Below are 15,479 nucleotides of genomic sequence, written 5' to 3'. Positions count from 1 at the left end.
GTGTGTGGAGGGAAACACAATTGGCACTTCAGGTCAACAAAGTTTCATCAGGCCTGCCAGAGGAAGTGGTTGAGGCAGGAATAATAACAACATTTATAGGACATTTGGACAGGTACATGGACAGGTAAGGTTTAGAGGGATACGGATCAAATGCGGGCAGGTGGGACTAGCTTAGGTGGGGAACCTTAGTCGGCATGGACAAGTGGGGGCCAAAGGGCCAGTTTCCGTGCTGGATGACTCTATGGTATTTTAACACAAGGAAGTGCAGATGCTGGTTTACAATAATGTGAGGAAGGACATTCTTGCTATTGAGGGAGTGCAGCGTAGGTTCATGAGATTAATTCCCGGAATGACGGGACTGTCATATGATGAAAGAATGGAGTGACTGGGCTTGTATTCACTGGAATTTAGAAGGATGAGAGGGGATCTTATAGAAACATATAAAATTATTAAGGGATTGGTCACGCTAGATGCAGGAAACATGTTCCCGATGTTGGGGGAGTCCAGTACCAGGGGCCACAGTTTAAGAAGAAGGGGAAGGCCATGAGATGAGGAGAAAATGTTCACCCAGAGAGTTGTGAATTTGTGGAATTCCCTGTCTCAGAAGGCAGTGGAGGCCGATTCACTGGATGCATTCAAAAGAGAGTTAGACAGAGCTCTTAGGGCTAGCGGAATCAAGGGATATGGGGAGAAGGCAGGAACCGGGTACTGATTGTGGATGATCAGCCATGATCACATTGAATGGCGGCGCCAGCTCGAAGGGCCGAATGGCCTACTCCTGCACCTATTGTCTATGTATCTATGGATCTATGTAAAAGACACAATGTGCCAGAGTAACCCAGCGGGTCAGGCAGCATCTCTGGTGATGTTTCATCTGAATAAGAATCCAGACTTGAAATGTCCCCTATCCATGCGCTCCAGAGATGCTGCCTGACCTGCTGAGTTACTCAAGCACTTTGTGTAAATTTTGACTACAGTATATGATATTAGGGTCTTGAGAATTCAAGACTGTATTCAACAATTTCTCTGATTTTGCTCTTTTGATGGGGGTAGGATGAAAATTAAGGGCATGGGGGGGGGGAGGGGGGGTACAGATTCGGTCGGGTTTTGCAAAATCTTCTGACTGTCTACCCTGTCTATGCCTCTCATAATTTTATAAACTTCTGTCGAGTCTCACCTCAACCTCCGATGTTCCAGAGAACACAATCCAAGTTTATCCAACCTCTCCCTGTAGCTGACACCTTCTAATCCAGGCAGCATTCTGGTAAATCACCTCTGCACCCTTACCAAAGCCCCCACATCCTTCCTGTAAAGGGGTGACCAGAACTGCATGCAATACTACAAATGCGGCCTACCCAAAGTCCTGTGGAGCTGGATCATGAATGATCAACTCATATTACATAGACAACAGGGGCGGCACGGTGGCGCAGCAGTAGAGTTGCTGCCTTACATTGCCAGAGACCCGGGTTCGATCCTGACTACTGGTGCTGTCTGTATGGAGTTTGAACGTTCTCTCTGTGACCGTGAGAGTTTTCTCCAGGTACTCCGGTTTCCCCCCACATTGTAAAGAGATGAAGGTTTGTAGGTTAATTGGCTTCTGTAAATTGTCCCACGTGTGTGTAGGATAGAGCCTAGTGTGAATGGGTGATCGCTGGTCGGTGCGGACTCGGTGGGCCGAAGGGCCTGTTTACACGCCGTACTTCTAAACTAAACTAAAGTAAACCAGTGTGTGGGGAGTGGATGTGAAAATGGGCGAACACAGAACTAGTGTGAACGGGTGATGACGTACTCGATGGGCCGAAGGGCCTGTTTCCACACTGTATCACAAATCTAAACTACACACCAACAGCTTACATTAGCAATTCCAGGCTGCAGCCCTCAACCCGATCCAAGCCAGGCAGAGGGTGAGTTACCAGAGACAGACAGGAACCGCTGCTCTCCGCACCCACCGGCCACAAGTCGCCTCGGCCCACGGGCAGATGTGAGGCACATCTGGCCCAAGAGATGTCCTCGCCACTCCCAGCTCGCTGCCTCTGGTGGCCAGGAGGGCTTCCTGACACCCCTGCCCTTCTCTTCTGGTGCATCACAAGGTAGGTGTTCTATTGTCTGAGCCAATATGAATATTGCACAATACAATACAATATATCTTTATTGTCATTGTACAGGGGTACAAAGAGATTGGGAATGCGCCTCCCATACGATGCAATAAATGAATTAGCTAGTCAGTATTAATTTAAGAAAATAACTGCAGATGCTGGTACAAATCGATTTATTTACAAAATGCTGGAGTAACTCAGCAGGTCAGGCAGCATCTCGGGAGAGAAGGAATGGGTGACGTTTCGGGTCGAAGTATTAATTTAAACAACCTAATGAAACAAATTACTACGGTTTTAAAACAGAATAAAGTGCAATGCCTGTGTTTTGTAGTCTGCTTCTCAATTTAACTTATTTACCCAAGATATTTTCACACAAAGGGAGGTGGGTGTATGGAACGAGCTGCCAGAGGAGGTGTAAGAAAATAACTGCAGATGCTGGTACAAATCGAAGGTATTTATTTCACAAAATGCTGGAGTAACTCAGCAGGTCAGGCAGCATCTCAGGAGAGAAGGGAATGGGTGACGTTTCGGGTCGAGACCCTTCTTCAGAGGAGGTCGTTGAGGCAGGGACTATCCTTGTCTCAGTACAAATGCTGGCTGCTGCTGACCCATGTTGCAACTCTTGATGCTACCTCCAGTCCAATGCAACTCAACCAAACCCCACACTCAATGACTGAGCACTTCATGTTTAGGAATGTGAACTGCAGATGCTGGTTTCAACCGAAGATAGGCACAAAATGCTGGAGTAACTGAGCAGGACAGGCATCATCTCTGGAGAGAAGGATTGGGTGATGTTTCGTGTCGAGGCCCTTCTTCAGGCCCGGAATGTCACCCACTCCTTCTCTCCAGAGATGCCGCCTGTCTCGCTGAGTTACTCCAGCATTTTATGTCTACCTTCGACTGAGAATTTCACCTCCCTTTCCTTCAGAGTAGGGACAGAAGGGTGGTGAATCTGTGGAATTCTTTTCCACAGAAGGCTATGGAGGCAAAGTCAGTGGATATATTCAAGGCAGAGATAGATAGATTCCTGATTAGTGAGGGTGTCGGGCTTATCGAGAGAAGGCAGGGGAATGGGGTTAGGAAGGAGAGATAGATCAACCATGATTGAATGGCGAAGTAGACTTGATGGGCTGAATGGCCTAATTCTGCTCCTATCACTTATGATCTTTGTGACCTCCCATCCTTGTGTTTGTCCGGGTCCCAGATTCCTTGGGAACACTCTCATATCATATATCATATATATACAGCCGGAAACAGGCCTTTTCGGCCCTCCAAGTCCGTGCCGCCCAGCGATCCCCGTACATTAACACTATCCTACACCCACTAGGGACAATTTTTACATTTACCCAGCCAATTAACCTACATACCTGTACGTCTTTGGAGTGTGGGAGGAAACCGAAGATCTCGGAGAAAACCCACGCAGGTCACGGGGAGAACGTACAAACTCCTTACAGTGCAGCACCCGTAGTCAGGATCGAACCTGAGTCTCCGGCGCTGCATTCGCTGTAAAGCCCAAAATTTCAGCACCCAATCATGCAGTATCAACACTTAGCAGTAGCTGGGAGAGTACAGTTTGTACTGTGGTATCTCCCTGTAGGAACTGGCTACTCAGATTGCACCTGCTGGGCTAAATGTCTGGCAGCTGCGAGAACAAGCAATACGTGAATGGGGATGACTGTGCTGAAACTGACAGTACCATTACAAAGGAAACAAGACAATGATGCCCAATGTTTTTCATAATGAAAGCTCTCAATATTTATGTAACCTTCACAAACAGCATTAAGGTGAATCACAATATTCTTTTACTTTCGTTTTAGAGATACAGCATGGAAACAGGCCACTGAGTCCACACCGACATCAATCACCCGTTCACACTAGTTGTACGCTATCCACTTTCTCATCCCCTCCCAACACGTTAGTGGTAATTTACAGAGGCCAATTAAACTATAAACCTGCACGTCTTTGAGATGTGGGAGAAAACCGGAGCACCCGGAGGAAACCCACGCAGTCACAGGGAGAAGGTGCAAACTCCACACACAGACAGCATCCAAGATCAGGATTGAACTTGGGTCTCTGGCGCTCTGAGGCAGCGACTCTGGTAGCTAAAGCACTCTGCCGCCCTACACCATTAAAACCATTGAACACCATTACAAATCAGTAATGCAATCTACAGACCCAGAGATGTGGAGTTATAGCAAAATAATTGAATGTTAGCTGCTAATCAGGTCTGCAACGAGTGACTGGATCTATGGTGATCCACTGGGGCTTACCTGCTCAGGCAAAGTTAAGCTGGTCTCCCCTTGAATTCCAGTCGCCTGCCTGTTGTCCTCGGTCCCGGCGATGTGGGATTGCAGTAAGCCGTAGGCTGTCGCGTCCTGGGAGGTCTCCAGCTGATCCTCCTCCTCTCTGTCACCCTCACCGTCGCTGTCGACCCCCAGCAGATCGAGGCTGAGCCTGCGGGGGGGGCAAAGTGCCAGGGTGAGGACGGGGTACCCAAGAAACTGCGGCCGCAAGATGAGGAGGTGAATGGTGAACTGGTGCGATCAGAAGGGTTGGGAGGAAGCTGGTGGTAGAGACTCAAGGAAACTTTCAAAGGGGAACCGAAATAACATCTGAAGAAAAGAATCTGTGGGACTAAGGGGAAATAGCAGAGGAAGTGTGTATGTCAATATAGACCACCAGATGGACTGCAATATCGTAGAGTTATTTGACTCATTTATGAAATGGTAGTTACCGTAATTGTTAGAATACATTGTCATCCAAGACACACAAAATGCGTGTATCTTCCTCTGCTGAGTTAGGCTAATCGGAAGTTAAGGACTGGAGAGATACAAGTAGAATGCACCACTCACTGTCCGTTCCCAGTGTCTCTTACTCCAGCATTTTGTGTCTATCTTTGATGTAAGCCAGCTTCTGCACTTCCTTTCGACACACCCAGTGTCCCTTGGTGGTCCATTGAACACCAAAGAAGGTTGTCCAAGACGACAACAGGATCTAAATGAACTGGGGGAGTGGGCCAAGGAATGGCGGATAGAATTGAACTCAGACAAGTGTGAGGTGTTGCACTTTGGTAAGTCAAACCAGGACAGGGCTTCCACAGTAAATGGCTGAGCCCTGGAGAGCGTGGCAGAACAGAGAGACCTAAGGGCACAGGTACATTGTCCCTGAAAGTGGAGACTCGGGTAAACAGTGCAGTGAAGAATGTGTACGACACGCTTGCCTTCATCTGTCAGGGCTTTGAGTACAGGAGTTGGGATGTTGTGTTGCAACCATACAAGTCATTGGTGAGACCATACATGGAGTATAGTCCATAGGTCTGGTCACCTGGCACAAGGAACGTTGTTATTAATTTGGAAAAGATGCAGAAGAGGTTGTTGTTATGAAAAAGATTGTTTTTCTTTTTTTCAAAGCAGTTGGATTTTTACATTGCAAGACTTGAGGGCTTGCATAACAAGAGGTTGGATGGTCTTGGACTTTTTTTCCCTGGAGTGTAGGATATTGAGAGATCTCCGAAATAAGGTGAATGGCATGGTCTTTTTCCCCACGGCAGGAGATTCTAAAATTAAGGGACACACATTTAAAGTGAGAGGAGAAAGATTTAAACGGAGGGATAACTATTTCACACAGAGGGTGGTGGGTATCTGGAATGAGTTGCCAGGGAAAGCAGTAGAGGCAAGTACACTTACAATGTGTGGAATACATTTGTACAAGTACATAGAAACATAGAAACATAGAAACATAGAAAATAGGTGCAGGGGTAGGCCATTCGGCCCTTCGAGCCTGCACCGCCATTCAATATGATCATGGCTGATCATCCAGCTCAGTAACCTGTACCTGCCTTCTCTCCATACCCCCTGATCCCTTTAGCCACAAGGGCCACATCTAACTCCCTCTTAAATATAGCCAATGAACTGGCCTCAACTACCTTCTGCGGCAGAGAATTCCACAGACTCACCACTCTCTGTGTGAAGAAATGTTTTCTCATCTCGGTCCTAAAAGACTTCCCCCTTATCCTTAAGCTGTGACCCCTAGTTCTGGACTTCCCCAACATCGGGAACAATCTTCCCGCATCTAGCCTCTCCAACCCCTTAAGAATTTTATATTTTTCAATAAGATCCCCCCTCAGTCTTCTAAATTCCAGCGAGTATAAGCCTAGTCTACCCAGTCTTTCTTCATATGAAAGTCCTGCCATCCCAGGGATCAATCTGGTGAACCTTCTCTGTACTCCCTCTGAGGCTATGGACATGGATTGGAAAGATTTAGAGGGATTTAGAGGGACCTTTGCAGTCAAACGGGATGAGCTTGTGTAGACATCTTGGTCGGCAAGGACAAATTGGGCCAAAGGAACTGTGCCTGTGGTGTGTAACTCTACGAATCCATGAATATTATTGATTGTTTTCTTTTTTTCATAGCAGTTGGGTTTTTACATTGTCTCTCATGTAAAAGGGGATAAGTACCACCAACCTTCCACTCAAGTCCATGGACAGAGTGTGGAAAAGATTAGAGTAATAAGTCAGCCAAGGTCAACGAAACAAGTGGGGAAAATCCTTGGGACGAAGTTGGTCTTTGGTTCAATAGGAATAAAACGTGCAATGTAACAGTCACATTCCATCACCTCCAATGGAAGCAACATTTGGAAATGGATCACAATACATGGAGCTGCCATGTTACATATTTCTCACTTTCAAATTGAAGGACAAATTATCCAGGGTGCCTGTATTCTTAAAAAAAATCTAAAAATAGTTTTGACAATGGAACACAGCATCACTTCTTCCAAGTTGCAACCCTTCTGAAAAAGACCAGCATTTGCTCCTGAGTCAGAGTTTAGTTGTCCTTGTTTCTGCACACCCAAATCCTTTGATCTTCCACAGCTTCTCTCTTGCTATTCAGAAAATATTCCGGCTTTGACTGAGAGTCATAGTCATACAGCATGGAAACAGGCCTTTCAGCCCAACTTGCCCACACCGCCCAACATGTCCCATCAACACTAGACCCACTTGCCTGTGTTTGGCCCAAATCCCTCTAAACTTGTCCTACCCACGTAGGACTTTTCTGGAATTCAAAGCAGATAGCTTGACCCAATATCCAACTTCATCTACCACAGCTTTGTCTGCCCATAGACTATAACGTTCCTTCGTAACTCCCCGCTCCCCTCCACGTAATTCACTCCATCAAGATTAACCTTAGTATCAAGAGTTAAGGGTGCATACTTATCATATGCACTGACAACAGAAATGAAAGTCTTACTTGCAACAGCATAACAGGCCTGTAAACACAATGCACATAGATAATATATAACAAACAAAAAATCAATAAATTATTAACCCCAACACTATCGTCTACAAATTACTATGTACACCACTAGGGATAGACAATTATTCCTTTGTTCTACACACTAAATGTAAATTGTACAAAAGTCCACATCAAACCTCTTTGAAAATTGTAATAAGGGGGAACTGAAGATGTTTACACCAAGGACTGACACAAATTGCTGGAGTTAACTCAGTGGCACAAAGTGAGTTACTCCAGTACTTTGTGCCAATAGACAATAGACAATAGGTGCAGGAGTAGGCCATTCGGCCCTTCGAGCCAGCACCGCCATTCAATGTGATCATGGCTGATCATTCTCAATCAGTACCCCGTTTCTGCCTTCTCCCCATACCCCCTAACTCCTCTATCCTTAAGAGCTCTATCTAGCTCTCTCTTGAATGCATTCAGCGAATTGGCCTCCACTGCCTTCTGAGGCAGAGAGTTCCACGGATTCACAACTCTCTGACTGAAAAAGTTTTTCCTCATCTCCGTTCTAAATGGCCTTATTCTTAAATTGTGGCCCCTTGTTCTGGACTCCCCCAACATTGGGAACATGTTTCCTGCCTCTAACGTGTCCAACCCCTTAATAATCTTATACGTTTCGATAAGATCCTATCTTTCGATCCTACCGATAAGATGTCTATCTTTGAAAATTGGTTTGACTGATCTCAATGGAACAGAACTTCTAAAGATGACATTAACAAGGGCACATTACAAAATCACGAGCTGAGTAAAGCAACGTCCAAGTCATTGATAAAACTGAAAAGTTGAGGCCTCATGACAAATTCCTCTGGTACACCAGATCATGGTCTGGCAATCTTAGTACATTCCCCTCACCACTGAATGCTCAGATACACCAGTGCACAATGACAGACCTGTCCGTTTCCCAGTTTCAAGACGGGGAATGGAGGGATATGGATCATGTGCAGGCAGATAAGAGTGGCATCATGTTCGGCACAGACATTGTGGGCTGAAGGGCCTGTTCCTGTGCTGTACTGTTCCATGTCATGGGGTCAAAGAGCCATCGGGTTATACAGCGTGGAAACAGGCCCATCTAAACTTGCCCACACCGGCCAACATGCCCCATCTACACAGGTCTCGACTGCCTGCGTATGGCCCCATATCCCTCCAAACCTGTCCCATCCATGTACCTGTCTAATGGGTTTCTGAAAAGTTGTGATAGTACCTGCCTCCACTATCTTCTCCGGCATCTCGTTCCGTACACCTTCCACCCTTTGTGTGAAAAAGTTACCCTACAGATTCCTATTAAATCTTTCCCCCCTCACTTTAAACCTATGTCCTCCGGTTCTTGATTCCCCTACCCTGGGCAAGTGACTCTGTACGTCTATCCGATCTATTCCTCTCACGATTTTGTACCACCTCTCTATGATTGTAAATTGTCCCTAGTGTGTGTTGGATAATGTTAGTGTGCGGGGTTCGTTGGCTGGCTGGCACGGTGAGCCGAAGGGCCTGTTTCCGCGCTCTATCTCTAAACTAAAATAAACGAAACTAAAATATCACCCCTCATCCTACTGTGCTCCAAGGAATAGAGTCCCATCCTGCTCAACCTCATTCTATAGTTCTAAGTACTGAGACATTCCAGAGCAATTTCTAGTAAACAGAGCAAGTTTTGAGGTGCTGTTTGTGTGGTAATGGATAGGAGAAGCATGAGACGATTTGCACAACATCTATCTCCCATGAGTGCCTGCCCACATCCCCCTCCCCGCCCACATAGGTGGCACGAGTTGCTGCAATTTCCTGGCAACTCTGCCAGTCAGACTGATGTTACAATCCACATCGAGCGTGGAGACCTTCTGACTAATTCCGGCCCCAGTATGTCACTGTTTCACTTGCATTACTCACACCAGGCCTAGAACCTGCCTCCACACAGCCCCGCATCCTTCTATCTGAATCGTGGGGGTAAATTCAAACCTTTGCAGCTGGAGGAACCTCCCAGATGGGTCAACCAGTCTTGACCGAGGGAAGACGGGTGGATGGCTGGATGGGTGGGTGGATGGATGGGTGGGTGGGTGGATGGATGGATGGATGGGTGGATGGATGGATGGATGGATGGGTGGGTGGATGGATGGATGGATGGATGGATGGATGGATGGATGGATGGGTGGGTGGATGGATGGATGGATGGATGGATGGATGGATGGATGGATGGATGGATGGATGGATGGGTGGGTGGATGTATGGATGGATGGATGGATGGGTGGGTGGATGGATGGATGGATGGATGGATGGATGGATGGATGGATGGATGGATGGATGGATGGATGGGTGGGTGGATGTATGGATGGATGGATGGGTGGGTGGATGGATGGATGGATGGATGGATGGATGGATGGATGGATGGATGGATGGGTGGGTGGATGTATGGATGGATGGATGGATGGGTGGGAGGATGGATGGATGGATGGATGGATGGATGGATGGATGGATGGATGGATGGATGGGTGGATGGATGGATGGATGGATGGATGGATGGGTGGATGGATGGGTGGGTGGATGGATGGATGGGTGGATGGATGGATGGATAGATGGATGGATGGATGGGTGGATGGATGGATGGATGGATGGATGGATGGGTGGATGGATGGATGGGTGGATGGATGGATGGATGGATGGGTGGATGGATGGATGGGTGGATGGATGGATGGATGGGTGGATGGATGGATGGATGGGTGGGTGGATGGATGGATGGATGGATGGATGGATGGATGGATGGGTGGATGGGTGGATGGATGGATGGATGGATGGATGGATGGATGGATGGATGGATGGATGGATGGATGGATGGGTGGATGGATGGATGGATGGATGGATGGATGGATGGATGGGTGGATGGATGGATGGATGGATGGATGGATGGATGGATGGATGGGTGGACTCCTTCTTCTCAAAGACAAAACCTATCGCCTAGAATCTTACAGCGAGAAATCATAGAATAATTATGTAATAAAAATGCTCAGTTCAGTTCAGTTTAGTTTATTGCCACGTGTACTGAGGTTAATCCTCTTCGTCACTTGTTCAAAATTATCTATCAAATTTGTGAGGCACAAATTCTCACATAGTGAAGGCAGACTGGAGTCGCAATTATTTTATAAAGTAAAGAAGAAAAATATTTTGGAAGGGCATCAAGGACAAGGAAGGGAACGACATTCCATAGACTATCCCTAATCAGCTCCTCCCTATCCAAATGCTGACAGATTTAGTTTAGTTTAGAGATACAGTGTGGAAACAGGCCCTTCGGCCCACCGTGTCAGTGCCACCCACCGATCCCCGTACACTATCACTATCCTACACACTCTGGCCAGTTTACACTTTTTACCGAAGCCAAATAACCTACAAACCTGCACATCTTTCGAGTGCAGGACGAAACCAGAGCACCTGGAGAAAGCCCACGCAGTCACGGAGAGAACGTACCAACTCCATACAGATAGCACCCGTAGTCAGGATCGAACCGGGGTCTCTGGCGCAGTAAGGCAGCAGCTTCACCGCTGCGCCACCCTCCCAATCCCTTCAGAGTACTCACCAGTGATGTCAGGCTCAGCAGTTTGTCCTTCCCTTGCTTGTCCAAGCTGCCCTTCCAAAATATTTATCTTCTTTCCTCTATAAAATAATCGCGACTACAGTCTGCCTTCGCCACTTCAGTAGTTGCTCATCAAGTAACTAAATGCACTGACCTAACTGAAGATAGACACAAAGTGCTCAGCAGGAGTAACTCTGCATCTCTGGAAAAAAGGAAAAGGTGACGTTTTGGGTCGAGACCCTTCTTCAGTCTGACCTAACTGAAACTCCTTGTCAACTCTGACTACATCACAGCCTTTATTTTCTTTTATCTTCAGTGCACCGACCGCATGAAACGGAAAGAATTTTAAGAAAGGGGAAGGCAAAGAGCGAAAGAGAAAGGATGTCCCTGAACAACCGTGAAGGAATTCCTGGTGCTGGTGTGTTGCAATGTAGGAAACCTGGTGGCCAACAGGGCCGCAGCAAGTTCCCACATCACAATGTGATCACGAGCTGAGTTATTGGGATGATTTCATCCGCGGGGTAAATTCTGGCTCAATTGAGAATCAAGTGAGAACTTCCATGAGAAATGACCTTGCATTTTTAAATCGGGACCCGGCTTCGATCCCGACTGCGGGCGCTGTCTGTACGGAGTTTGTACGTTCTCCCCGTGACCGCGTCGGGTTTCTCCGAGATCTGACACAAAGATCGTTGCACAGAAGTAAAACTTTAAGGTTTAGCCGAAGATAGGCACAAAATGCTGGAGTAACTCAGCGGGACAGGCAGCATCTCTGGAGAGAAGGAATGGGTGACGTTTCGGGTCGAGACCCTTCTTCAGACTGAAGAAGGGTCTCGACCCGAAACGTCACCCATTCCTTCGCTCCAGAGATGCTGCCTGACCAGCTGAGTTACTCCAGCACTTTGTGTCTATCGTCCGATCAAACTAGCATCTGCAGTTCCTTCCTACACATTTAAGGTATAACTCTTTATTGAGATACTTGTATTACTGTGGCCATCCTGATCCAGATCTCTGGGGAGTCAGCGTCTGTATTCGGATGTAGGACACAAGAACATATGGTTTGGGAATGGAACAAAATGGCAAAATGCAGCAATTAATCCATCAGAAAGCAGTTTAACATTAGTTTATATGGAGATAATCCTTGTGTATAATATAGAGAACAGCCGAGCCTGTGTTTATCTTACATGGTAATTGGAGAACCTGTGAATGTTGTAAAGAATTGATGCTCTGTATACACGAGAAGAAAATAAGAGATGCTATATAATACAATGGAGAGAGCAAACACTAAATTTCAGGGCCCAGCACGGTGATGCAGCGGTAGAGTTGCTGCCTCATAGCGCCAGAGACCCGGCCTCGACCCTGACCGTGGGTGCTGTCTGTGTGGAGTTTGCACAAGGGAACAACAGGGGCTTTCTCCGGGTGCTCTGGTTTCCTCCCACATCCCTAGATCGTGCGGGTTTGTAGGTTAAGTGTCTGCTGTAAATTGCTCTCTGGTGCATCGGATGCGAAACTGAGATAACATAGAATTAGTTTCGTTTTTTAGTTTAGAGATACAGCTTGGAAACAGGCCATTCGGCCCACCGAGTCCGCACCGACCAGCGATTCCCGCACATTAACACACGCCTACACACACTAGGGACAATTTATACTTATTCCAAGTATACAAACCCAAGCCAATTAACCTACAAACCTGTACGTCTGTGGAGTGTGGGAGGACACCGAAGATTAGTGTACAGGTGATTGTTGGTCGGTGTGGATTATGTGGGCTGAAGGGCCTGTTTCCATGCTGTAGCTCGAAACTAGACTAAACTAAGAATGGCACATCGTATCTATTATAGAATGGTAGACCATATACTATTATATGCAATGTTGTGGATATTTTATAGGGAATATATTATATTGGTATCAGAAATAACAATCCCGGGATCTTACAGCAAACAACAATCCCAGTGAATGTTACATGGTGCATCTAACAATGGGTAACAAATGATGTATTTGCCAATGATGTTCCTTAAGACAGTGAACATCACAACACAATGGGGATGGGTGTAGGATCAGCAATGGTGTCTTTGAACAGTGAGAGGAACTGTATGGCCAACTTCCGTTCCAATCTTTTATTTTAGTTCAGTTTATTGTTTATTATTGCCACGGAGATGAGGAAGAACTTTTTCAGTCAGAGAGTGGTGAAGGTGTGGAATTCTCTGCCTCAGAAGGCAGTGGAGGCCAGTTCGTTGGATGCTTTCAAGAGAGAGCTGGATAGAGCTCTTAAGGATAGCGGAGTGAGGGGGTATGGGGAGAAGGCAGGAACGGGGTACTGATTGAGAGTGATCAGCCATGATCACATTGAATGGCGGTGCTGGCTCGAAGGGCTGAATGGCCTACTCCTGCACCTATTGTCTATTGTCTATTGTCTAGACAGTGCCACAGTGAAAAGCTTTTTTGTTGCGTACTATCCAGTCAGCGAAAAGACTATGCATGATTGTAATCACGCCGTCCACAATATGCAGCTACAGGATAACGGAAATGACGCTTAGTGCAAGGTAAAGTCCAATTAAAGATAGTCCGAGGGTCTCCAAATGAAGTCGATGGGAGGTCAGGATCGCTCCCTAGTTGGTGATAGGATGGTTCAGTTGCTTGATAACAGCTGGGAAGAAACTGTCCCTGAATTTGAGGTGTACATTCTCACCCCCTCAGTACCTCTTGCCTGATGGGGAGGGCGGAAGAGGGAGTAACCGGGATGAGACTCATCTTTGATGATGCTGCTGGCCTTGCCGTGGCAGCGTGAGGTATAGATGGAGTCAATGGAAGGGAGGTTGGTTTGCTCGATGATCTGGGCTGCGTCCACAACTCTCCGCAATTTCTTGCGGTCTTGGATGGAGTTGTTCCCAAACCAATTTATTAGTTTAGTAGCCTAGTGGATGCATGGCGTGTCGGGCTGAATCCTAGTTCTGACAGTCCTGTTCTGTGTCACAAACATTGCCAAAAAGAACACATCCAATTTCTTAAATCAGTCTGAAGAAGGGTCTCGACCCGAAACGTCACCCATTCCTTCTCTCCCGAGATGCTGCCTGACTCGCTGAGTTACTCCGGCATTTTGTGTCTACCTTCTTAAACCAGGCAACTGAATGGAAAAACAAATTTTTCCTTCAACCTCTCCAACCCTAGTTATTTGCTCCCTTCTCTCTTGCAGGTCAGGTCTACAATGAGATAACGTCTCACCACAATTCCTGCACCGCTATTCTGTTGCACAGTGTCTTAATAATAGCGGAGTCAGGGGGTATGGGGAGAGGGCAGGAACGGGATACTGGTCGTGAATGATCAGCCACGATCACATTGAATGGCGGTGCTGGCTGGAAGGGCCGAATGGCCTATTCCTGCACCTATTGTCTATTGTCCCACTGTGCACCTCAGTCATCTCTTTGCACAACGTCCCGACATTCCCATTTTCCAGCAATGGTTTCATGAAGGAGGCTTGCTGTCCATCTATACTTCTCCCCCTCTCTTTAGACTTTACTTTTGACTTTAGTGACACAGCGTGGAAACAGGCCCTTGGGCCCACTGAGGCCTCGCCAACCGGCGATCACCAGACACTTGCACTATCCCACACACTAGTGACAATTTTTATACTTTACCAAAGCCAATTAACCTACAAACCTGTACGTCTTTGGAGTGTGGGGGGAGCACCTGGAGAAAACCCACGTGGTCACAGGGAGAGCGTACAAACTCTGTACAGACAGCACCCGTAGTCAGCATCGAACCCGGGTCTCTGGTGCTGTAGAGCAGCAACTCTACCGTTGTGCCACCGTGCCACCCTCTCCCCCATCCCCCCCCCCCCAACATCTAAGGTCCAGTCTAATGTGCACACGGCAGACCTGGCCAGGTTTCTGAAGAAGGGTCTCGACCCGAAACATCACCCATTCCTTCTCTCCAGAGATGCTGCCCGTCCCGCTGAGTTACTCCAGCATTTTGAGTCTATCTTCGATTTAAACCAGCATCTGCAGTTCCTTCCTGAATATAAAGGCTGAGGTTTTCTTTTAGACACAACATTAATAGGAGGAGGAGACTTTACACCTTGGAGAACATTATTGGCCAGGCTAGGCCAGCAATTTCACTCGCTGCACTCAGTGTGCAGTCTGTCAATGCAAAAAACAAAAACCCGCAGAATTAATTCCCCCCCCCCCTCCCTGCGTCACCAACTCTCTCTCTGTTGGCTTCATCCACTCTGATTAACTTTCATCCCAATGTATAATTTGGTTCTGCTGTTTAGAAGTTGGCAATGTCCAATGCACTTCTTCCAGTTATTTACAATTTCCCCATTAGGCTGGCTAATGTTGCAAGGGGAATCTTTTTTCTTGTTGTTGTTTCTCCTGCACTTGTGGAAAAGAGAAGTGGTCCCAGGTGGCAGATTTAAAATGCACGGCTTGGTCAGTGAGAAAGATAGACACAAAAGTGCTGGAGGAACTCAGCGGGTCAGGCAGCATCTCTGGAGAACATGGGTAGTTGACGTTTCGGGTTGGGACCCTTCTTCAGACTGCTTT

The 15,479-nt window shown here is 47.0% G+C and overlaps 1 protein-coding gene across 1 annotated transcript in view; it reads right to left on the bottom strand.

Annotated features, from left to right (window-relative positions):
• The window catches only part of arhgef18b (rho/rac guanine nucleotide exchange factor (GEF) 18b), a 154,245-nt gene that overhangs the window by 87,735 nt on the left and 51,031 nt on the right, over positions 1-15,479 (bottom strand). Inside the window, exon 4 of the mRNA XM_078423729.1 lies at positions 4,367-4,550. Coding sequence (XP_078279855.1) covers positions 4,367-4,550 — 184 coding nt within the window. The remainder of the gene's footprint in view (positions 1-4,366; positions 4,551-15,479) is intronic.

Source organism: Rhinoraja longicauda, chromosome 28 (genome assembly GCF_053455715.1).
Source record: "Rhinoraja longicauda isolate Sanriku21f chromosome 28, sRhiLon1.1, whole genome shotgun sequence".
NCBI lineage: Eukaryota > Metazoa > Chordata > Chondrichthyes > Rajiformes > Arhynchobatidae > Rhinoraja > Rhinoraja longicauda.
This window is presented reverse-complemented; position numbering and strand designations above follow the sequence as displayed.